This window comes from Pelobates fuscus, chromosome 8 (genome assembly GCF_036172605.1).
Source record: "Pelobates fuscus isolate aPelFus1 chromosome 8, aPelFus1.pri, whole genome shotgun sequence".
NCBI classification, from domain to species: domain Eukaryota; kingdom Metazoa; phylum Chordata; class Amphibia; order Anura; family Pelobatidae; genus Pelobates; species Pelobates fuscus.
Window position 1 is genome coordinate 142,713,242 of NC_086324.1, and position 26,253 is coordinate 142,739,494.

Genomic DNA, 26,253 nt, shown 5'->3' on the forward strand with positions numbered 1-26,253 from the left:
TATATAGATGTGTTATTTCGTTCTAACTGTATTGTGATATTAATATATATATTTATATCAAAATACACCTAGAACAAAATAATATATATCATAATATATATATATATATCTATATACATAAATATATACGTATATATCACTATATATATACCTATATATAAATAAAAATATTTTAAAAAAATTATATATATATATATATATACGTATATATACACATATGTATATATATACATATATTAATTCTACACATATATTTATGTAATAATTTTACATAATTAGGTATCCTAATTAATTACAATTAGCGGGACCTGCCTGACAACCAATGCCGAAAGTATAGGGAATTTAATTTGCTAGCACTATATTTAACCCTATAACTTTCCAAGACACCATAAAACCTGTACATGGGGGGTACTGTTTTACTCGGGAGACTTTGCTGAACACAGATATTAGTGTTTCAAAACAGTAAAATGTATTACAACGATGATATCGCCAGTAAAAGTGACGTTTTCTGCATTTTTCACGCACAAACAGCACTTACACGGACGATATTATTGCTGCAATACTTTTTACTGTTTTGAAATACAAATATTTGTGTTGAGCGAAGTCTCCCGAGTACAACAGTACCCCACATGTACAGGTTTTATGGTGTTTTCAAAAGTTACAGCGTCAAATATAAGGCTTGTGTTTCATTTTTTTCACATTAAAATTCGCCAGATTGCTTACGTTGCCTTTGTGACCCTATGGTAGCCCAAGAATGAAAATTACCCCTATGATGGCATACCATTTGCAATAGTAGACAACCCAAGGTATTGCAAATGGGGTTTGTCCAGACTTTTTTAGTAGCCACTTAGTCACAAACACTGGCCAAAATTGGCGTTTTTTGCATTTTTCACACACAAACAAATACTAACGCAAACTTTGGCCAGTGTTTGTGACCAAATAGCTACTAAAAAAGACTGGACATACCCCATTTGCAATACCTTGGGTTGTCTACTATTGCAAATGGTATGCCATTATGGGTGTTAATTTAATTCCTGGGCTACTATACAGTCTCAAAGGCAACGTAACCAATCTGGCGAATTTCAATTTCAAATGTAACGTGCTATATTTGACCCTGTAACTTCCCAAAACACCATAAAACCTGTACATAGGGGGTACTGTTTTACACGTGAGACATCGCTGAATACAAATATGTGTATTGTATTGCAGTAAAAGCAAACAGTATTATGACATTCACAGTTAAAATGTCACATAGAACAAAAAAAAATAAAAAAATTATTTTTTTCTCCCATTTTTTAATAAATTTTTTATATTAAATTATGTTCAATACCTAAATATTTGATGTTAAATGAAAGCCCTGTTTCCCCTGAATAAAATGATATATAATAAGTGTGGGTGAATTTAATATGAAAGAGGTGAATTACGGTTGGACAGACATATAGCGCAAATGCCAGGTTTTGTTTACGTTTTGTTCTGTTCACAACTTGTACATTTGGCTGCGGTGTTAAGGGGTTAAGGACCAGAGCAGTTTTAAAACTTTTGTGGTGTTTGTGTTTAGCTGTAATTTTCCGCTCTCTCATTTATGGTTCCCATACAAGTTATATATTGTTTTTTTCAGGACAAGAAGGGCTTTCTTTACATACCATTATTTGTATTATGTCATATATTGTATTAAAAAAAAAATAATAAAATATGGTGAAAAATTAAAAAAAAACAAAAAAACACGTTTTTGGACTTTTAAAAAGCTAATGAAAAAAACTGCTAAATAGATTCAAAATGTTGTCCCGAGTTTGAAAACACCCAGTGTTTACATGCTTTATTGCAAGTTATAGGCCTATAAATACAAGTAGGAAATTGCTGTTTCAATATATATATATTTTAAATGTATCAATAGTGACATTGTAACACCGTTACAATCTGTCATAAATCCCCGAAACACACCTAACATGTACATATTTTTTTAAAGTAGACAACCCAGGGTATTCAAAATGGGGTATGTCCAGTTTTTTTTAGTAGCCACCTAGTCACAAACACTGGCCAAAGTTAGCATTTATATTTGTTTGTGTGTTAAAAATGCAAAAAACGCTAACTTTGGCCGGTGTTTGTGACTAAGTGGCTACTAAAAAAAGCTGAACATACCCCATTTGCAATACCTTGGGTTGTCTTCTTTTGCAAATGGTATGCCATCATGGGGCTAATTCTCATTCCTTGGCTACCATACGCTCTCAAAGGCAACCTAACCAATCTGACAAATTTCAATTAAAAAAAAAAGTAAAATCAAGCCTTATATTTGACCCTGTAACTTTCACAAACACTATAAAACCTCTACATGTGGGGTACTGTTATACTCAGGAGACTTCGCTGAACACAAATATTAGTGTATTAGAACAGTAAAATATATCACAGCAATAATATCCTCAGTGAAAGAGCTGTTTGTGTGTGAAAAATGCAAAAAACTTCACTTTCACTGACAATATCATCGCTGTGATATGTTTTACTGTTTTGAAACACTAATATTTGTGTTCAGCGAAGTCTCCCGAGTAAAACAGTACCCCCATGTACAGGTTTTAGGGTGTCATAGAAAGTTACAGGGTTAAATACAGTGCTAGCAAATTAAATTATCTGGACTTTTGGCCTGGGTTGACAGGCAGGTTCTCTTAAATTGCAATCATTCAAATTACTTAATTAGCTAAAAATATTACATAAATACGCACGTAGAATTTTAATATATATGTATACACATATTTATATATTTGACGTCTACGTGTATATTTATGAAATTATGTATATGGACATATGTATATTTCGTATTATTTTTATTTATTTATTCATAGATATATATATCATTACATTCTAAGTGTATTTTGATATAAATATATATATATATATATATATCAATATCAAAATACTGTTAGAATAAAATTGCATATATATATATATATATATATATATTTTTTTTTTTTTAATTATTAAAAATTATTTTTATTTTTTGTTATTTATTTTTATTAACATTATTTGTATTTTATAATATATATATATATATATATACCATATATATATTATATATATTGTATATATTCGTGTGTAATTTAAATATAAATGTATTTTTATATTAATATACGTATATATAAATATAAAAATACACTTAGTATGACATTATATATATGATACATATACCGTATATACTCGAGTATAAGCCGAGTTTTTCAGCCCATTTTTTGGGCTGAAAAACCCCAACTCGGCTTATACTCGAGTCAGAGTCTGTATTATGGCAATTTGCATTGCCATAATACAGACTGGGGGGAGAGGGGGGCTGGCAGAGCTGTACTTACCTTTCCTGCAGCTCCTGTCAGCTCTCTCCTCCTCTGCGCCGTCCGTTCAGCACCTCGGTCAGCTCCCAGTGTAAGTCTCGCGAGAGCCACGGCTCTCGCGAGACTTACAGTGTGAGCTGATAGAAGAGCAGAACGGACGGCGCAGAGGAGGAGAGAGTTGACAGGAGCTGCAGGAAAGGTAAGTTACAGCTCTGCCAGCCCCCCTCTCCTCCCACTGAACTGCCACTGGACCACCAGGGAAGGAGAGCCCCCCTCCCTGCCATATATCAAGCAGGGAGGGGGGACGAAAAAAAAAATATAAATAAAATAATAAAAAAAAAAAATAATAAAAAAAAAAAAAAAAAAGGGGTATAAGGACCACTATGGGAGGGAGGGGGGGATAAGGACCACTATTGGAGGGAGGGGGGTATAAGGACCACTATGGGAGGGGGGGGGTATAAGGACCACTATGGGAGGGGGGGGGGGTATAAGGACCATTATGGGAGGGAGGGGGGGTATATGGACCACTATGGGAGGGGGTGGGATAAGGACCACTATGGGAGGGAGGGGGGGTATAAGGACCATTATGGGAGGGAGGGGGGGTATATGGACCACTATGGGAGGGATGGGGGGGGATAAGGAACACTATGGGAGGGAGAAGGGGGATAAGGACTGATGTGGGATTATTTAAAAATCCTTATTGTACGTGTATTCAATTATTGCACTAACTCCATTTTAACTTTATACTGCGACAATCCTCCATTTTGTCCTCCTAACCTGACTTCTTCAATCCTCCATTTTGTCCTCATAACCTAACTCGTTCATTTTAAAACTACCTTACATGACAGAATTTCCCAGCACATCTAATACAATAGACAAAGACTGTATTTTCTATAAAGACATGATTAACGCAGGAATTGCTGACTTTTCCTTAGATTTGCAACATAGTATAATTTGAAGGCCATGAGAACACAGTAGTAATGAAATGTTCTATTCATAAGAGACCTTGCACCTGGCCACGAGGCCTGAGATCACCGACCGTGTAAAATGACGCTCAAGACCCCTTGTCCCCCACCCGTGTCCAGAACAATCCCACCTCTTGGTGGGTGGACACGGGACTAACCACTTAGTTTTTTGAGCCAATTAATAATATTGATAGGTGGACACTAATCCCGACACTTAACAATTAATCCAATTAATGATGTTTATTTGCTGATATTCTAATAATCAATGATGACGTAAAATGTGTCTTAAAAGGACCTGCGCGTCCGCTTTTTAATCACTTGCCAATAAATTTTCTCGAAGTTATTTTAACCTGAACCTTGTGTGTCAGACTTAATTACTTCAGCGTATATACGCAATTTAATTTTATTGATTTGGACAGGAACAGATAGACATTTAAACATTTTGGTTTACTGCTAAAAAGTACCATAACAACTTGGCGCCCAACGTGGGGCATCGGGCTATGTCCGGCCGGTGAGCCGTCCTAAGGAAGACAAGGGTGGACGGAGGAATCCAGGGGGAAGGAAAGGAGATTGATCACCTCCAGGTACACGGTAGAGACTTCTGCAGAGCCACCGGTATGTTCCGGCCCCTTTGATTGACCCGTCCACGTGTCTGTGACTGCTTCCCGGGAGGACATCAAAGACAGGTAATATCTTGCCCGGTGCCTCGTTACTCACTTGTTTACCTGCATTTTAGTCTATCTGTTGCCTGGGTGTGTTTGAATAGTTTGCCTGTTTCCCCATTTTGAGATAAAGGGGGGGTGGACCTGCAGGGGATTTGCCTGGGGTTCTGTCTTGCTTGTTTTCCCCCTTTTGGGATAAAGGGGGGTGGACCTGAGGGGACTTGCCTGGGTCTTCAGTATATTTGTCTGTTTGTATTTTGCCCCTTTTGGGATAAAGGGGGGGTGGACCTGAGGGGATTTGCCTGGGTCTTCTGTTGCCTGTTTTACTCCTTTTAGGAACCACGGTGCTGTGGTTGTAGGGAAAAAGGGGGGTTGACCTGTGGATGTGTTCCTGGGGGTCATCTTTTCCTGTTTAACTCTTTTAGGAGCCTCGTGGCTGGGGCTGTAGGGAAAAAGAGGTGTGTTGGATCTGTGGAGATTGTGTAGACTCATAGTTTCCTGGGGATCCTTCTTGTGTCACTTTGATAGCCTAGCTAGCTTCTCTGTGCACGTTACTCTGCTTGCAGAGTGGTGGTACCCTCCAGCTTTGAGCGCTGAGCTGGAGCCATTCCAATTTTTTTATTTGTGGTGGATGAATTCGGGCAGGCATTGCTGTTTTCATCGCCACGGAGTAGTGAGACTTATAAAGTGGGTTTTTATAGGGGCACTACAAGGGTGAGGGTAGCGCAGACACTATCAGTGGGCTGCTGTGTTGAGGGAGGCTGGCGGAACTCGGACCGGTGTCAGTTGTTTTCCGCGGCTGTAGGTAGTGGAGACACTACGGGATTGAGGGAGGTGACTTTGGAGTAAGCACACGAGTAATGGAAAGGAATTACTGTTGATTTCATTTGAACTGTGATGCATGCACTGTATTTCAACTGTATTGTTGTCTTGTTTGTTTAATGAGGAGTCTCATGTACTCCTGTGTCTGTCTCTAAGGATTTTTTTCCTTGCCTTTCATCTTTTCTACACTTTCTATATTATTATACTATCCACTCCCATTCCTCTTAAAAGAGAAGTGATTGGTCACACACTTCTCACCTCGCTCCAATCCGTGTCTACCACCCCGGGTAGGCGGATTCAGTGACTGGTCTACGTTTTGGGAAGACGCACCTGAGAAGGTCCCACGATTCTCGGGTGGCAGTCGAGCATTGTAGACGTTCCTGTTCAATTTTCCTTCTCTCTCTCTATATCTAGGACGCTGGTACAGGGGTAGAGGGACTATGGGACAGGATTTAGATAAGCCCAGCAAGGGCTGGTTAGCATGTGATTTAGTAGAGAACAGAGAGGGTGAAGAAATGGTTAAAGGTGTTGAGAAGATTGCAAAAGTATGTAAAATTGCTGTACCTTCATGTGGAAGATTGCAACCAGAAAGTTGGCGAAAGTTACTGGCAGAAATGAAAGGCAAGCTTACAGACAATGGTTTATTAAAGACTGCTGAAGCATGGTACAGAGTAGCGAAGGCTATTCAGTTAGAAGGTTGGGTTGAGGAAGAGATAAATCACAAAGGTGTAAAATTGTTTGTGTATCATAAGAATTGTGTTGCTGGGGTTTACCCTCAGCCGGCGCCCCAAAATGGCGCCCAGGGGATGTCTATCCCCAAGGTTCAGTCAGCAATAGGTGATAGCCAGCTGACTATGTTCCCCACTCCCGATCCTCCCGAATCCCATCCCATCACCTCCCCTGTCTGCCCGGTCCTGAATTCTGACGGATCTTTCTTTACCCCTTCTCCTTCTCTAACAGTCCCATCATCCTCAGCCATCCCCACGCTCCCTTCCATGCCTAATCCTAACATCTCATCTGCCATTTCCTCCCTGCAATCCCTCTCCATGGCTAATCCCCTCCCGTCAGCACCCGCCCAACTAACTACCCCTCCTCTTTCTGCATCCATCCCTACCAATCCCGTCCTGTCTCCTCCCATAACCAGCTCCGCCCCAGTCCAATATCCTACCTCCTTAAATGTACCCACCCACCCTACTCTCCTGCCCTCCCCTGCCTGGCCCTACCCCTTCCCATATCCCATGGCCCTGCCCTACCCCGGTTACCCTCCCTTTCCCCAAGCCACTCCCCAGGTTCCGGTCATGCCCAGTCCGGCTCAGTCTGCCCCGGAAGTGCCCATATCAAACATGGCCGCCACTTCTTCCCTTAATCCTAATGCAACTCCTTTCCCCGCCTCCAATATGGCGGCCCCCAGTTCAGCCCTGATGCCGGTAATCCCCGGTGATTACCTGTCCCCAGGTTATGACTCGCTGGCCACCCCTGCATCGGGGGCTCATTCCCAACCCCCGATCCTTTCACCTCACGCGGGCCCTGCACCGCGTAAAAGAGCCAATATCATAGAGTTCGATGATGAGGAGGAGGACAGGGTGTCCCATGTCTCATCGGAGGTTGCTGCGGGAGCCTCAGCTCATCGTTCTATCGATGACCCCTTTGGCCACAAGGGTCGGGGAGAACGGGCCCCTCCTAAATATGTTGCTTTCAACCCCACTCAAGCTAGTGCTTTAATGAAATCACTCCCTGACCCAGAAAAGCAGCCTATGCCCTTCTACCGAGGGATAGTTCAAATTCAAAAGACTTATTCCGCCGCATGGCGTGATCTACTGAGCATTTGTGCTATTAAAGCAGGGGATGCATATTGGCCGAGTATGGCCCGACACCTCAGTACAGATCTGCTCAGCAGTGACGTTGATTACCCCTCTGGAGTAACTTTTTGCACCCAATTAAGAGAATGGGCTAAGGACAAACTTGCAGATCAGGCTGCTGGCCTTACTGATGTTATTCAAGATAAAGGAGAATCAGTGGAAAGGTTTCATGCAAGACTGTATCAAATGTTTACAGATTTGGGGTTTGATCTTACTGACAAGATTCATTCACAAATGTTGTCTGGTGCGTTTGTCCAAGGTGTTAAAGACTCTATACGCAAGGGAATTATTGCTGCCCGCCCAGAATATAAGGTTGTTCCTCTGGATACCCTGCTCTTAGTTGCCAGAGGGTTAGAATCTGCTCAGACCCCAAGAAGACCCACCTCAGCTCCTCTCATGGTCTCCCGCTCTGCCCCTGTTCCCAAGGGCGTCCGACCGGAGGATGGCCATTGCTTTAATTGTAAGGCCAAGGGGCATTTTAAAAGTGATTGCCCAGAACCCAAGAGAGAGCCAAGAAAGCCATCCAGGCCTGCCCCGGCCCCCAAGGCCGAGAAAGAGGTTCCGATAATTGAGGAACCCGATGATTAGGAAATTGGCAAGCCTGTGTCTGTAACCCCTGTAATGGCAGTGTCTACAGGGGATAAGGGGGGGCCACTTGCCACAGTGACTTTGCCCATTGAAGGCCACCCTACCACATTTCTAGTTGACACAGGTGCAGCCCGTAGTGTTCTGCGAGAACAAGACCTGCCAGACCCATCCTTTCTGTCAAATATTGATGTCTCTTGTGTTGGAGTAGATGGCCAGCCAAGACATAGCCCTTTAACAACTCCATTACGAGTTGGCTCTAGCCTGCTTGCTCGCTTTGTGGTATCCTCCACATGCCCAATTAACCTGTTAGGTGCTGATGTTCTCTCACGCCTGCAAGCATCCATCACCTTCACCCCGGATGGGCAGGTAGAAATGTCCACACCTCTATCTGAATCAGACACCTCAGCCTTGTGCTCCTTGCCTCTAATGCTGCATTTAGAAAAGCCCCGTGAGAAAGCAGCAGAATTAAGGTCCAATTTCCCAGAGGCATTAAAAACACAGGTGCCTGCCAAGTTATGGTCCTCAGGCCCAGAGGACATAGGTCACCTAAATGTTCCCCCTGTGGTGGTAAAGCTTATTCCAGGAGCTAAATTACCAAGAAAACCGCAATACCCATTAAAACCAGCACAGGCTGCTGCCATTTCTACCCACATCAAGGCACTCTTGGAGAAGGGTGCCCTGGTAAAATGTAAATCTGAATGCAACACCCCATTATTCCCTGTGAAAAAGAAAACTCCAAAAGGTGAGCCAGAGAAGTACAGGATGGTTCAGGATCTCCGTGCTGTCAATGAAGCTACCGTCCTGGACACCCCTCTTGTACCAAATCCCCATACTCTGCTCTCTGGAGTCCCACCATCTGCAAAATTTTTCACAGTCATTGACCTAGCAAATGCCCTTTTCAGTGTCCCACTGGACCCATCCTGCCAATACCTGTTTGCTTTCACTCATGAGATGCAACAGTATACCTGGACTGTCATGCCCCAAGGGGCACAAAATTCACCAAGTCAATTTGCAAAGGCCATGGCCACCATCCTTGACCCATGGCAAGTTGAGCACCCAGAAGTTGTTCTGCTCCAGTATGTGGATGATTTGCTGCTCTGTGGAGATGATATACCCACTACTGAAAAGTGCTCAATTAGTCTGCTTTGTTATTTGGCAGAACAAGGATGCAAAGCTTCGCTCATCAAGCTACAGTTCTGCCAACCCTCAGTAATTTTCCTTGGACATTGCCTATCTCAAGGTACCAGACACCTTACTCGGGACCGGGTAAGAGCCGTACTGGATATTCCAACTCCAAGGACTTCAAAATCTCTCCATGCCTTCCTAGGCCTCATTTCCTACTGCAGAGCATGGATCCCAGAAGCCTCCCTGCTCATGCAGCCTCTCTATGACGCACTTAAGTCTGACCCTTTCTGTTTGCCTAATGAAGCTCTGGACAATTTCAATGCTCTCAAACGTGCCATTGCTTCTGCTCCTGCCTTGGGCCTACCTGACTACTCAAAACCTTTCAAATTATTTGTCTCTGAAAGACAAGGCCACGCAACAGGAGTTCTCACCCAAACTAATGTCTTAAGAGGCCGCCAGAGGCCTATTGGATATTTCTCAAGTCAACTGGACATTGTGGCCAGAGGGACTCCTTCCTGTCTCAGGGCTGTTTTTGCTGCAAGAGAGCTCATAGAAAGAACCTCAGACCTGGTCCTTGGCCACCCTCTGGTTGTTTTGGCCCCTCATGACATTTCTGCCATCATCAACCAAGTCCAGCTCAAGCACGTGTCTCCAGCCAGACACCTACACCTCCAGTGCCATCTTCTTCTACCTGACAACATTTCCATCCAAAGATGTCAAGTTCTTAACCCATCCACTCTTCTTCCACTCCCTGAGGGGGGTATCTATTATGGATTTATCACAGATGAAACCTACATTTACCTGCTTTGTGGATGTATCAAGAAAGTCATGCATCCACATTTGACATTTTATGAAGATGAGAAGCCTCTCTGTGAAGGCCCAGATTACGCCTTCTGTACCATGTGGTACAAACCAGACATTACTCCCGAACCTTGCTATGAAGATGAGCTTTACCACTGGACTGATGTGAAGCTCACTGCTCAAGATTTCTATTGTGACTCTGAAGGCAATAGCATGGTCTTGATCCAACTACCTCAACAACTTAACTACCTCTACCGCCATTGGGATACTGCTATCCCACATATTCCTGTTACCAAATTGAAGACAAGGTCATGGAATGATCTTGGGCCCATGGCAAAGCTATAGGCCACCATGGATGAAGAACAGCTACAGGAAAATGGTATTGTCAAATACCCAACAACTGACCTTCTGGAAGCATGGCCACGCCACTTCCTAGAAAAGGAATTTCAAGATCTGGTCATAGTGAATGATTATGACCCCGAAACACCTCATGACTGTTTTGAACAGATGAAAATGGAGACAGTGCACCTACCAACTGTGCATGAGAATCCATTACAAGATCCAGATTTTACCCTGTTTGTGGACGGCTCAAGATATGCTGATGAAGAAGGAAGATATCATACAGGATATGCCGTAACCACAACAGACGAAGTTATCAAATCATCATCCTTACCGCCAGCAATGTCTGCGCAAGAAGCTGAATTACAGGCTCTGACTTCAGCATGCAAAATTTCCGAAGGAAAACGTGCCAACATCTATACAGATTCAAGATATGCTCTGGGTGTGGCACATGACTTCGGCCTAATTTGGAAGACAAGAGGATTTCTTACCACCGCCGGTACACCAGTCAAACATAGTACTGCAATCAAGGAGCTAATGGATGCCCTCCTACTCCCTGAAGAAGTGGCCGTTTTGAAGGTAAAGGCCCATGGGAAATTGGATACAGATGAAGCAAAGGGCAACCATTTGGCTGATCAGGCTGCTAAGCTAGCAGCCAGGGATCTGCAGGAAGTGGATGAAGAAGTGTCCGGACAAGAAGAAGAAGAAGAAGACGTCCCTATTTTTGCTCTGCAAACTCTTCCTACTGATTTGCGAATTTTGCGAGAACAGCAAGCTGCAGTCACTCCTGAAGAAATCCAAAAATGGAAAAAGAAAGGAGCCGTCCAAAAGGACGGAGTATATTACAACAACTTCAAATTTTGTCTTCCAAAAAATTTATATCCAGCAGTTGTCCAATGGGCACATGGGCCTGCACACCTGTCAAAAGAATTGATGGCCGCCCTCATACAGAAGTATTATGAAGCACCCGGAATCACAACATTGATCAGCAGCTTCTGTAAGGCCTGTGTCATTTGTGCAAAATGCAATCCAGGAAGACCAATCAAGGTGCCTGCAAAACACCTGGCAAAGCCCATGTACCCCTTCCAGCGAATTCAAATTGATCACATCCAAATGCCCAAGAGTGGGCCCCATGAATATGCACTAGTCATAGTGGACATGTTCTCAGGATGGCCAGAGGCCTACCCAGTGGCCAATATCACTGCAAAAACAACCGCAAGACGCCTACTTACAGAGATAGTATGTAGGTTCGGACTCCCAGAAGTCATTGAAAGTGATCAAGGCCCAGCCTTTACAGCAACAGTGACTAAAGAAATTTGGACTGCTCTAGGGGTGACCCTAGCCTTCCACACCCCTTACCACCCACAAAGTAGTGGTAAAGTAGAGCGCATGAATGGCACTCTAAAAGCCAGAATGTTAAAAATGTCACAAGAAACGAAAATGCCCTGGCCAGAAAGCCTGTCAATAGCTTTATTTAGTGTTAGGCACACACCTAGAGGGAAGCATTCACTGTCCCCATATGAGATTCTATTTGGGACAGCACCCAGACTAGGTTGTTATTATCCGCAGCAGTTACAGCTCCAATCAGATGTTTTAGTAGATTATGTAACTGAACTTGCAAGTGCCTTAAACAAAATACATGCCCAAGTTTTCTCTTCAATTCCAGATCCCGAATTGGATACAGGTACCCATAACCTGCTTCCCGGAGATTGGGTTCTGGTCAAGAAGTTTGTGCGGAAAAACACCCTGGAACCAAGATTTGACGGTCCATTCCAAGTTCTCCTGATTACCGCAACCTCCGTCAAACTGGCCGGTAGGCCAAATTGGATCCACGCTTCCCACTGCAAGAAATCTCCAGCCCCCGAGGAAGCAGATACCGCACAAGCATGTACCTCTGGTACACCTTCTCCTTAATTAGCCTCCTGAAGGCCCAACAAGTAGCCATCACCAAAGATATTAGTGGGTATACCTTCTGGTATAATTCATCATGCACCCATGTGGCTACTTACACCTTTGACTATTGTGATATTGTAGAATGCCCGTTCCCCACATCACAAATCCAGAGTATTTACAGAGATATCCCTCATTCAAAAGACCCATATGTTTGTGTAGTTGACAAGCAATGGGGGCACAATTGTAACCATTGGGGGGCGGCGGGATGGAATGCCGGGCCTGCCTGGGGTTACAAACCAAAAAGTGCCTTATCTAAAGTAGATGATCAAGGTAGATCCCTTCTCCAGAGAATGACTTTGAGAAAGCCTGGGGGAGGTACACCAATGAAATTAATCCTTAACATTGAGCATCCAAGCCCAACGGATGCAGACCAGTATGTGATGGGAATGTATTGGAAAAAGGGTTCCTACCGTAAATTAGGGCATTTCTTCCTAAAAGATATGTGCAACTCTTCTGAGTGGCAAGGGGCCACCCATATGGTCCCTAACCCATTAAAACCTCATATCCAGACCTTTCAAGACATGATGGCCATTGCTAACCCCACCTTCGAAGATACCATGGCCGCTGAAACAGGTTTTAATGATGTAAATTTATGGTTAGAATGGATGAAATATAATGCTAATAAGCATAATAAGACTGCATGCTATGTGTGTGGTGGTGCCCGGCCTCACCTGGGTACTGTACCTCTAATCCTGCCAGTAGATATAGAGGAATGTGTTTTAAGCCTTTTTGCCTATCACTATGATTTTAACAGGTCCATATGTATTGCATGGACAAAGGAGTATCCTCTCCTAACCAAGGATGTCAAACCCCCAGATGGTATTACCGTGTATAAAGGTAATTACACTTGTTATGCTAATTATGATGGAATTGGTAAATTCTTGGGTAACTTCTCTAAGGGGTATTGTGCTACCTACAGGAGTGTCTCTATGAACTTGTTGCAGTTTCACACCAGGTCATTAGGGGACATCTACTGGTTGTGTGGGGATTTACAGCTAAGATCCAGAATGGACAAAGAGTGGTGGGGGGAGTGTACTTTGGCCAAAGCTATTATGCCTATACATATCATCTCTGATACACACCTCGTCACCCATGAGTCCAGGCACACTAAGGTTAAGCGTGAAGCCCCAGTAAAAGGAAGTTTTGATCCTCATGTTTATATTGATGCCATTGGGGTGCCTAGGGGGGTGCCCAATGAATTTAAAGCAAGAGATGAAGTTGCTGCAGGATTTGAATCACTTTTTGACATAGTTACCACAAACAAGAATTTAAATTGGATAAATTACATTTATTATAATCAACAGCGTTTTGTTAATTATACCAGAGACGCCCTCCAGGGATTGGCCGAACAATTGCAGGCCACATCCCAAATGGCTTTTCAGAATAGAATGGCCCTAGATATGATCTTAGCCGAAAAAGGAGGGGTTTGTAAAATTTTGCCCGACACCTTGACATGTTGTACCTATATCCCAGAAAACACAGGCCCTAATGGTAAAGTTACATTAGCCATAGAGAAATTAAATGACCTGTCTATAGAGTTGAAAAGGAATTCTGGGATACAAGATCCCTGGGAAAGATGGTTTGGTTGGATGACAGGATGGCAAAAGGCTTTAATGCATATTGGTATGGCTATACTAATTTTTCTTTTTATCTTTGCTCTTCTCTTTTGTTGTATCCTCCCATGTCTGAGAAAATCCCTCATGAAGACTGTTGACCAAGCGGCACCCACTTTCACCCATCTCGAAGTTGATGACCAAGATTTCCAAGACATCAACTCACCCTGTCTGCCGCTGCAAACAATCCCTTTTGTTGATAAAGTGCAGGAATTCTAGGAAGGGACTAGCTTAGGGACAGCATCTGTCAGTGAATGGTAAAGGCCCCGTGTGGAGAAGTGGTGGGTTAGCCGCCATGGGACACCCATGGGTGTGAAGTGTTCGAGAGCCATACTGACGGATGAGTCAGCCTATCAGGGTCAGATCTAGGGACAGTCTTGCACTTTGCATTAACACCTAGCTAGCGGCCACGGGGTTTCTGTGCCTTTGGGTTAACACGTCTTCCTGGTACTAACTTAATAAAGTTTTATCTCTTAGAATCTAACATTTCATAGGGGGGACTGATGTGGGATTATTTAAAAATCCTTATTGTACGTGTATTCAATTATTGCACTAACTCCATTTTAACTTTATACTGTGACAATCCTCCATTTTGTCCTCCTAACCTGACTTCTTCAATCCTCCATTTTGTCCTCATAACCTAACTCGTTCATTTTAAAACTACCTTACATGACAGAATTTCCCAGCACATCTAATACAATAGACAAAGACTGTATTTTCTATAAAGACATGATTAACACAGGAATTGCTGACTTTTCCTTAGATTTGCAACATAGTATAATTTGAAGGCCATGAGAACACAGTAGTAATGAAATGTTCTATTCATAAGAGACCTTGCACCTGGCCACGAGGCCTGAGATCACCGACCGTGTAAAATGACGCTCAAGACCCCTTGTCCCCCACCCGTGTCCAGAACAATCCCACCTCTTGGTGGGTGGACACGGGACTAACCACTTAGTTTTTTGAGCCAATTAATAATATTGATAGGTGGACACTAATCCCGACACTTAACAATTAATCCAATTAATGATGTTTATTTGCTGATATTCTAATAATCAATTATGACGTAAAATGTGTCTTAAAAGGACCTGCGCGTCCGCTTTTTAATCACTTGCCAATAAATTTTCTCGAAGTTATTTTAACCTGAACCTTGTGTGTCAGACTTAATTACTTCAGCGTATATACGCAATTTAATTTTATTGATTTGGACAGGAACAGATAGACATTTAAACATTTTGGTTTACTGCTAAAAAGTACCATAACAAGGACCACTATGAGAGGGAGGGGGTGGGATAAGGACCACTATGGGAGGGGAGGGGAAGGACCACTAGGGGAGGGGAGGGTATGGACCACTAGGGGAGGGGTGAGTCAGGACCACTGGGGGGGGGGGGGAGTGAAGGAACACGGGGGTGGGGAGGTAAGGACCACTGAGGGAGGAGGAGGGGAAGTCAGGACATATGGGGGGGGGGGGGGGCGGCAAAAATTTTTTTGCCTACGGCGGCAAAAAATTTTTTGCCTACGGCGGCAAATATCCTTGCACCGGCCCTGCACACACTGCATTCATGCACACACACACTGCACTCATGCACACACACACTGCACTCATACACACACACTGTAAATAAATATTCAATTAATATATTTTTTTTAGGATCTAATTTTATTTAGAAATTTACCAGTAGCTGCTGCATTTCCCACCCTAGTCTTATACTCGAGTCAATAAGTTTTCCCAGTTTTTTGGGATAAAATTAGGGGCCTCGGCTTATATTCGGGTCGGCTTATACTCGAGTATATACGGTACATATATTATATATAGATATAATACATACATACATACATACATATATATATATATATATATATATATATATATATATATATATATACATATTTTTTTACACCGATTGCTTTATTTTGTAACTTTATTTTTTATTTTCCACTTGCAGGGAGACTGCCTGTCAGCACAGACAGTCCCCCTGCAGGCAGACATATGGACACCTATTGCGGTCATGTGATCGAGTGATCACGTGGCCGTGGGGTCTTGATCTGCCGAGGGGAGACTGCCCGGGCAGACAGGCAGTCCCCCTGGACCAGGAGGAGCGCTGATCGCCGCCGTGGGACCGACGGCGATCAGGTAAGTAGCCCCAGACCGTTATGACGGTTCAGGACCGTCAGCTGTCCAAACGCACGTTTTACCGCTGACGGTCCTGAACCGTGAGCGGTCCTCAAGGGGTTAACTCCTAAATGACAGTGAATTGAGCAGTGAAATTGCAGGGGAATGATCTACACACTAAAACTGCTTTATTAAGCTAAAGTAATTTAGGTGACTATAGTGTTCCTTGAAGTCATTAGCATGCATGGGTTTCAATGGCACTGGGTCACTAGTGTTTATTGATGTGACAGAAGACAGAAGCAGCTGGATGAATTTTAAAGCGTATAGAGCAAGGGTTCCCAATTATTTTTTCGCGTGGAACCCTTTGACAAAGTATACCAACATCATGGAACCCCCGAAAAACCATTTGCACCGTAGCACAAACCTTTTAATAAGTGGCTTTTTATTATCATGTTTAAATATTTTGCTCATAAACTGTTTAGTCTTATGATACTCCTGAAGCTTTCGCTTAAAGGGACATTATAGTCACCAGAACAACTACAGCTTATTGAATTTGTTCTGGTGAGTAGATTGAGTAGTCTTTTCAGAGTTAATGCAGTATTTACATTACAGCGTAGTGATAACTTCACCGGCCACTCCTAAGATAGCTGTTAGAGATCCTTCCTGGGTCATGGCTGCCTAAAATGCATCCATTCTCATAGAGATTCATTGATTCAATTCATCATCTATTTGAGCAGATGCTGATTGGCCAGGGCTGTTTGAATCGTGCTGGCTCTGCCCCTAACCTACTCTTTTTCACTCTCAGCCAATCCTATGGGAAAGCATTGTGATTGGATCAGGCTACCACTTCTGATGATGTCAGCAGACTGCTTGTTTTTTTAGGCAAACAGCACGCAGATCTACAGCTTCTGGCTTGAATACAGTAAGGGTTTGCTATATTTATGGAGACATGAGGGTCCCAGGGGGGCTAGATGGTGGTTTTAACAATATAGAGTCAGGGCCCTATAGTGATCCTTTAAAAAAAAAAAAAAAGGCAATGTCTTTGTACTCTGGGTGGTTTTGCTCAAAATGACAATGTAATTTAGCAGGTGCTAACGAACGGTTTGCCAATATTTTCTTGCAAAGTAAGCATTGTGCTTGAGGAAAATTTTTATTTCTGGCACTCGTGAATCCAAACGATAAGTAGCTGTCATTATATTTTATTTTCTTAGAGAAGAAGATTGGGTAGCATTGTGTGCTTTTCTTTGACTTGTCACTTGTCTCGGATATTTGAGGAACACTAGATTCAACTATTTCTGACCTGTTTTCTTGATTTCTTGTATCTTTCTTCTCAGTTTCTATAAGTGATGTACAGGTAGAAGTAGTAATGCTTTTTCTCTTGATAGTTCCTTGTTTTAACCAGATGTAAAAAAATTATGGTTGTTGGTTGGTAAAATAAACAAAACACTACCTGACTGCAATGGATGCTGTTTCTTATAAAAGCTCTTACAAAAAACTTAATGTAAGAAGGATTTTGAGTCAGTCTTGGAGCAAAAAGATCTTTAAAACAGATCTCACTACCTGACTGCAAAGGATGCTTTATAAAGCACTTAGAACGTAACCATAAGCAGGATTTTGAGTCAGTCTTTGAGTGTAAAAAACATTTTAGTACAGATTTCACTACCTGACTGCAAAGTATGCGGTTTTAACAGCTCTTAGAAAGAAATTCTTTTTTTGGTATATCACTGATTTCTACAGATAGTAAGCAGGAAAAAATATATGTAAATAAGTTTAACCAACAAAAAAAAAAATATGAGAAGCCCAAGTAAATTGTTTTCAGCTTCAAGCTTTTAACACAATCTCTACAAATAAAATAAACCTATCCCCATATGCCACAATGGGCACTACTCTAAAGGTAGGTTATCTATCAAAGAAATCCTTTCTCCTGTGGCCAATAAGGTGAGCTGAGCGCCTGCCTGAATGCTTCCACTCTCTATCAGTGAGTGGATATGAAATGGCTGACGGCTACCCCAGAGTGTCAAACACTCTCAGCCTAGCTAAAAACCAAAATCTGTGCAAACTGTACTTTACCTCTACCTTATATGTAACATGTTATACTGCCATACATAAGGAGCCATCTTGGATGTTCCGTCAAATGTGAGTGCGCATTTATATAAATTTTATTTACTACTTGAACTCGGACATACTGCACTATATTAGTGTTTTTGTTTACGTTACCTGTCTTACTCATACCCTACTGAACCAAGACAACAGACCTACATCCATAGGCTGCAATTTACTGCCCAAGTGCTATACTAAGAGCTAGTCAATAGCTCCAAACACTAAGTCTATTTCTTCCCTTTTTACCACACCAAAAGTACTCACTGCACTACATTTTCCATTTTTGTCCTCTTTTTAAATCTCATATTCTTTTGGGCCTGACGACTTCATCAAGGTGCTGCTCCCTATTTTTATTCTCTCTACTACACATCAGCAACTAGATAGGATAAACTCTGGAAAGGGTTGTTCAAGCTGCCTTCCACATTTAGACAATACGTGCTAGAAACCTATCCATCTCTATAAAATATGTTTACTCACATTTGAAGTTGTAGCATCTGCAATAATTTCCAAGCTTTTACATAAACTGCACATGTGTACCGCTCAAAACAATTACCAAGTGATCATGCAATCAAATGCTCTTTTTTTTTTCAAATGCGGACTTTATCCAATAATTCCCTGTACAGTAGGGACTTCAGGAAGTTGAAGTAATTTTTTTTTTCTACAATTTCCTGAATAATTTTATGTGTTTCCTGCAGTCATAGACCACCTGTGTTACTGCAGAAACACTGCAGGCTGGGAGGGCCAAAAATAAATCTATGGCATCATGCACCCAAGTACAAAATAACAGCAAGAATAGGAGTATTTCACAATGGAGCAGAGAACATGAAAATGCTACAAAACATGTATTTACAGGAAAAAAAGGGGGTTATTATTGAGACCAAAATATGTCTAAAATAGTTGCGTTGGTGCCTGCAGTGCCCCTTTAACCCCATGTGTGACATGTCATGATTCCCTTTTATTCCAGAAGTTTGGTCTTTAAGGGGTTAAGGAGTTGCATTACAAAGCATGGCTGCTGTCTCCAGCAGTTAATAGATCTCACACAGGGTACACAGGAGGCAGAGCCCCAGACACAATGACCCTCTGTGTGCCAGTGATAACAATACCCAGCATTCCCACCCCCAGCATGGTCCCAGCCATTGTCCTTACCCCAGGGACTCCCCTCCTGCCAGGCTCAGCATACACACAAACACACACTTCCAGCTGGCTGCACCACGTGGGTGGATTAACCCCGCCCCTTCCGGCCGAGCGTGCAGAAAAGAGAAGGCTCTTCGTAGAGCGCTAAACACCAGAGACCGAGACCCGTATGTTCCCCCCACGGCTGCATTAATGCATTAGCCGATCATTACTACTGCTGGAAAAGTGGTATAATGAGGGTATGCAGCGTTGTGATCCCGAGCCCTGTCCATAACGCTGCTTGGCAGCGAGGTCTTTGATTTGGCCTGTTGCCATGGAGACGATTTTGCCGCTCCGGTGTTTGGAACGATGGAGAAGCCCGGCCTGCGGGGCAGCGCGTCGAATGATATGCGCCGGGGGAGGGGGGGAAGTCGCGTTTGTCGTGACGTCACAACGGGTGAAGGAGGAGGTGAAGAGGAGGGAGAGGTGCGGACGACGCAGGCAGGCAGACAGCTGACTGGGAGCCCTGGCCCTCCGCCTCTGACAGAATGTGGGAGAGCAGGAAGTGATGCGGGGGCTCCATTCACTGCAGACATGGTGAGCTGGGGGTTGGGGGGACCCGGTATTGGGGGGAGGGAGCTGGGCCCCCCTTACAGACTGTGAGGACCCCTCTGTTACAGGGTCTGGGGGTAGGAGGAGGCCGGCAGGAAGATGGATCTGCTGTGATCCTGTGGCTGGCACAGAGCTGAGTCTCAGAGTCCCATTGTATTGCAAAGAACTGGGTCCAGTGACTGGCTCTGCGCTGAATCTAACGTGATCTTCTGGCTTGCGCAGAGCTGGGTCTGATAAGATCCAGTTACTTGCGCGGAGCTGGGTCTGGCGTGATCCAGTGTCTGGCGCAGAGCGGGGACCGATGTGATCCAGTGTCTGGCGCGGAGCAGGGTCCGATGTGATCCAGTGGCTGGCGCGGAGCAGGGTCCGACGTGACCCAGCGGCTGGCGCGGAGCTGGGTCCGGCGTGACCCAGCGGCTGGCGCGGAGCTGGGTCCGGCGTGACCCAGGGGCTGGCGCGGAGCTGGGTCCGGCGTGACCCAGGGGCTGGCGCGGAGCTGGGTCCGGCGTGACCCAGGGGCTGGCGCGGAGCTGGGTCCGGCGTGACCCAGGGGCTGGCGCGGAGCTGGGTCCGGCGTGACCCAGGGGCTGGCGCGGAGCTGGGTCCGGCGTGACCCAGGGGCTGGCGCGGAGCTGGGTCCGGCGTGACCCAGGGGCTGGCGCGGAGCTGGGTCCGGCGTGACCCAGGGGCTGGCGCGGAGCTGGGTCCGGCGTGACCCAGGGGCTGGCGCGGAGCTGGGTCCGGCGTGACCCAGGGGCTGGCGCGGAGCTGGGTCCGGCGTGACCCAGGGGCTGGCGCGGAGCTGGGTCCGGCGTGACCCAGGGGCTGGCGCGGAGCTGGGTCCGGCGTGACCCAGGGGCTGGCGCGGAGCTGGGTCCGGCGTGACCCAGGGGCTGGCGCGGAGCTGGGTCCGGCGTGACCCAGGGGCTGGCGCGGAGCTGGGTCCGGCGTGACCCAGGGGCTGGCGCGGAGCTGGGTCCGGCGTGACCCAGGGGCTGGCGCGGAGCTGGGTCCGGCGTGACCCAGGGGCTGGCGGGATCAGTCTCGCCCACCGGCTGACGGAAGTACAGGGAGGAGCGTCGCGGAGGAGGAGACAGCGGCGAGGGACATCGCTGCTGCCTCAGGTAAGTCACTGAAGGGGTTTTCACCCCTTCAGTAACTGGTGGGTGGGAGGGAGAGGGACCCTCCAGTGCCAGGAAAACGGATCGTTTTCCTGGCACTGGAGTTTCCCTTTAAGTATAAAACACACTGGTCATGATTAGAGTTTATTCAATTTTCAGGTTAGTGCGACTCATTGATTTTGGTGTTTATATAGGTGTATGCAGTTGTAAGCACATAGGACTAGATTCATCCTAGGATCCAGATAGCCCTGTTTGCCCATATTTTCTCATTTATTGGCTCCCAAAATTAAATTTTTCCTGAAAATTTTTGTATCTTTTCCCAAGCTCATAAATAATGTTATTTATATAGCAAAATTCGTGTGTGCGATGAACAAAACAGTTTCGAGTATAATAGGGGTTTGCAGACAGGCTTAAATAAATTCAGTGTCGAGTACCAAAAGTTGCACTTAATGGTTAAATGTGAACATTATAGGAATATCCCTTGTGTAATATTTTAGGGATTTATTAAATTGCATGAAAAAACGTTCACACGGCACATGGTTTAGTCTAAGGATTTATTACCTGCAGTATTTAATCGGTTTCTGTTTTTATTTCTCTGTATACATATTCATATGTATAAGTACTTGCTCCCTAAGATGTGAGCTATTTATTATTTTTGGTATTTTATATAGCGCCAACTTATTCCACATCGTTTTACAAAATTATAAAGGGGGAAATTTGACAATGAGACAAAATGTTACAGAAACAATAGTTTGAGGAGGACCCTGCTCAACGAGCTTACAGTCTAGAGGAGTTTGGGTATAAAAACACAATAGTGCATGGAGGGGGATAGCAACCAAACAACGAGTTGGGAAAGTAGCAGAACTTGAGGTGAGAGTGGAGTGTGGCCCTTAAAGAGAGAGCAAGAGATGTGTTTGAAAATAGACGTTACTCTGGGAGGCCAAAAGCTTTTCTGAAGCGATGGGTTTTGAGGGGCTTCTTAAATGATTGACTACTAGGGGAGAGTTTATAGGGCTAGGCATGCTGTTCTAAAGCAAAGGAGCCATCCGTGAGAAGCGCGAGTTAGCAGTAAAGCTGCGAGCAGTGGGCAGGAGAAGGTCTCCGGCAGAGCGGAGAGACTGAGAAGGGGCATAACTACGAATTGGTGAAGAAGCTATGTACATACTTTTTAAAACTTATTGAAAACTCAAACTTAAATTTTGAAAATTCATAGGTGTTTTGTTTTTTCTTCAATCAGAATTTTAGATTTGTTGATTTGTATTTCAAAATGAAATATTGACAACTAAAATTGCATCGCGGGAGTGTTTTAAGGGAAATCCACTGCCCCCCAAAAATTCAGAAATCATTGTTTGGTTGATATACTGCAAATGAAAACATGCATGCCTTTAATTATGCATTTTTTTCATTGCGCTTGTATCCAATGTAAAATTTAAAAAAAGAGGACACTCTTGAAACACGAAGCATTTTTAGCAAGCTAAAATGCTTTATGGTTCCGGAGTGTCCCATTCAAGGAACACTATAGGGTCAGGAATACACACATATATTCCTGACCCTACAGTGTTTAACTCACCATTTAAGTGGCTTGCCCCACCTTAACCCCTAATAAAAGTTTAAAACACACCTTTATTTCCAGCGCAATAAATGCATCTCTATGAGGGACATTCTGTGTCTCCATGCAGAGTGTGGGGACGTTGAACATCAGGGCTGCTTTTTCGGCAGCACGGACCCAGGAAGCACCTCCAGTGGCCATCTGAGGAGTGGCAAATTGAAGGTGTCCCTAGAGGCAATGTAAACACTGCATTTTTCTGAAAAGGCAGTGTTTGCATGAAAAAAGCCTGAAGGGAACTATTATACTCACCAGAACAACTACATTAAAGGGACACTATAGTCACCAGACCAACTACAGCTTATTGAATTTGTTCTGGTGAGTAGAATCGTTACCTTTTCAGAGAAAATGCAGTGTTTACATTACAGCCTAGTGATAACTTCACTGGCCACTCCTTAGATGGCTGTTAGAGACCCTTCCTGGGTCATGGCTGCCTAAAATGCCTCCAAACATTCAGTGTCTCCTCCCTCTGCATGCAGACACTGAACTTTCCTCAAAGAGATTCATTGATTCAGTTCATCTCTATGAGGAGATGCTGATTAGCCAGGGCTGTGTTTGAATCATGCTGGCTCTGCCCCTGATCTGCCTCTTTGTCACTCTCAGCCAATCCTATGGGGAAGCATTGTGATTGGATCAGGCCACCACTTCTGATGATGTCAGCCGACTGCTTTTTTTTTTTTTTTTTTTGAGGCAAACAGCATGCAGAGCTACAGCTTCAGGCTTGAATACAGTAAGATTTTGCTATATTTATGGAGGCATGGGGGGCTAGATGGTGGTTTTAACCCTATAGGGTCAGGAATACATGTTTGTGTTCCTGACCCTATAGTGATCCTTTAAGCTGTAGTTGTACTGGTGACTATAGTGTCCCTTTAAGGCTAGTTTTACATATATAGCATGTAGATATCGAACTTTTGGCTACCTCTTGTTGTTGTTCTAGATGGACTGATTCAGGTATTGGACACTTTTGTTTACAGTTACTGACTTTATCTCTTTATGTGAAAAGTCATTCTTACATTATGTAAGATATGGAAGGTTCATTGTTAAGTTTTTGGGGAATGTTTTTCCTCCCAACACCGTAGTGCTAAGAAATGTGCTTGATTAGTGTGCTCTACATTAACCCCTTAAGGACACATGACATGTGTGACATGTCATGATTCCTTTTTATTCCAGAAGTTTGGTCCTTAAGGGGTTAAGATCGGCTCATTCTAAACACTTTAATCAATGACATGATTTGAATATATACCTGAAAACCCGAAACCTGCATTTGAAAAGGGTTTTGTTACCTTGTTTGGTTTAATGTGATGATGCAGACATGCTGACAAGCTCACTGTGCATTTCAGATATCTCAATAAAGACGATTAAATGATTACCTCTTTTGTCCTGAAAGCATTCACGACTGCAGTCTGCCAGATAGCATTGTGTTCCTTTGTCAGTCCTACAGTGTGAATTGTCATACCCTATAATCAGGTGACCTGCTCTCTGTGCTCTTTTATGATCACAGCTTGCTGTCATTTGGGCAAAGTTGTCGCATATTGTTAGACTCATTTTCTTAATTGCAGCTCTCCTCAGGCCGGTTGCTAAGGAAGGCAGGGTTACAATGTGATGCCTTTGCTGGTACATGTGACATTGCAACTCTTTTAGCATACTGTTCCACTTGGTCAACCTCACCACATATTCTACTTGCAGAAATGACATCTAGTCTGCTTTTTCAATGAAAACGATCCATACTATCTGTGTCAGAATATTATGGAAGGATGTATTGATGAGTGACCTGCTTAATGTGTTCTTTTGGTTTCATGGATGTAAATTATGTTTTAAGACTGATACAGCATGATTAATAATGGTCTATATTTATTTGTGTTTAGCGTTGATTGACAAGATACCCATGTTAACAGGGGGGGAAAGGGATGCACACACAGAAATTACGGGCTGCATTCAAATATACATTATCCTTGTTCTAGGTGCTGGGCTCCACATTAATCTGCCCCTTCCAAAGGGAAAACGAAATGTAGGTCATTCCTGAGTTGGCAGAATGTATTGGATCAATGGCAGCCAACCTCTAGCACTCCAGATGTTGTTTAAAGCTGTTTGGGCATTACGTTCTCTATCAGTGATCTGAATATTTATAGAACGATGAGGGAATGTATAAATAGCTAACAAAATAGAACGCTTTTCTGAGAATTCTTCCACGTCTATTTCAAGCAGGACATGATGGCTTGTCTCATAGTTTCATTCTGCACATAAACCATGTTTCTTGCTCAGTGTAGCCATTTAGTATTCAGTTTTATATATTTGGACCAGGATTCTGATAGTCCAAGAAGGCAATTTTATTCGAACCTAATGACAAGCAGCAACGTTTTGACCTATAAGGTCTTTCTCAAGCTTGAGAAAGACCTTATAGATCGAAACGTTGCTGCTTGTCATTTAGTTAGAATAAAATTGCCTTCTTGGACTTTGGAGTGCCTAAACCTTTCTTTGTTTCCTGCTTGTTGTACCTGGTGCTGGGTCCAGGTTTAGCTGCACCCTGGTTCATAGTAATGGGATTCAGTGCAGTTCCTAATTTATTTCAGAATAAGATTCTGGTAGCGACCTCTGGAAACCAAACGCCACTTTTGTTTACTCAACATCATAGTTCTAAAATGGAGGAATACATGTCGAGTAGTCTATAGGGAATTTCTCCCCAGATATTTTAAATGCTTTAAAAATAATTTCTCCCTTAAGGGATAGTGGCTAGCTTTACATTTAAATATCATCTGTTGATTTTATTTAGAACTTACGTTCACTTTAAATTCTGTATACATATATATATATATATATATACATGCAGTTCTGCTCTGTGCGTGTGCATATGTTTTAACGTGAGTAGAGAAAAAACAGTTTTATCGCTTTGTTTTCATTTTTATAACCATTGCAAGAATTGAGGGGAAAGGAACTATTTTTACAGACAGTAGCAAGCGGCTATTGTGACTTTATGATTGGTGCAGTATAGAGGGAAGTTACAGTAGATTGCTCAATTCCATGTTTTTTTTTATCTTTAAAGGACCACTATAGTGCCAGGAAAACAAACTAGTTTTCCTGGCACTATAAGGTCTTTAGGTCCACCCCCCACCCTCAGGATCCTACTCCCGCTGGGCTGAAGGGGTTAAAACACTTACCTTTCTCCAGCGCCGGGCTCCCTCTGTGCTGGGGAACTGCCGACATCAGCACCGAATGCACGTACGCGGCAAGAACCGCGCGCGCATTTAAACCGCCCATAGGAAAGCATTTCTCAATGCTTTCCTATGGACATCCAGCGTCTTCTCACAGTGAGAAGCGCGGAAGTGCCTCTAGCGGCTGTCAGTGAGGCAGCCACTAGAGGCTGGATTAACCCTAGTGTAAACATAGCAGTTTCTCTGAAATTGCTATGTTTACAGCTGCAGAGTTAACACTAGAGGGATCTGGCACCCAGACCACTTCATTGAGCTGAAGTGGTCTGGGTACCTATAGTGGTCCTTTAATAGAAGTGGCACAGAAAGCAGTAGACATATCAGTCCCTTATCTGTGAAAATGT

At 43.6% G+C, this 26,253-nt stretch overlaps 2 protein-coding genes across 3 annotated transcripts in view; one reads left to right on the plus strand and one right to left on the minus strand.

Moving 5' to 3' along the window:
• LYRM1 (LYR motif containing 1) overlaps window positions 1-19,752 on the minus strand; it is a 46,784-nt gene extending 27,032 nt beyond the window's left edge. Inside the window, exon 1 of one of the 2 annotated variants that reach the window (XM_063428891.1) lies at window positions 19,398-19,752. The gene's annotated coding sequence lies outside the window, so the exon portion shown is untranslated. Of the gene's footprint in view, window positions 1-17,503; window positions 17,536-19,397 lie in introns of those variants that run through there. The other variant, XM_063428892.1, reaches the window with a different exon arrangement.
• An 82-nt stretch (window positions 19,753-19,834) lies between these two features.
• The window catches only part of DCUN1D3 (defective in cullin neddylation 1 domain containing 3), a 28,272-nt gene continuing 21,853 nt past the window's right edge, over window positions 19,835-26,253 (plus strand). Inside the window, exon 1 of the mRNA XM_063428893.1 lies at window positions 19,835-19,961. Coding sequence (XP_063284963.1) covers window positions 19,933-19,961 — 29 coding nt within the window. The 5' untranslated portion in view covers window positions 19,835-19,932. The remainder of the gene's footprint in view (window positions 19,962-26,253) is intronic.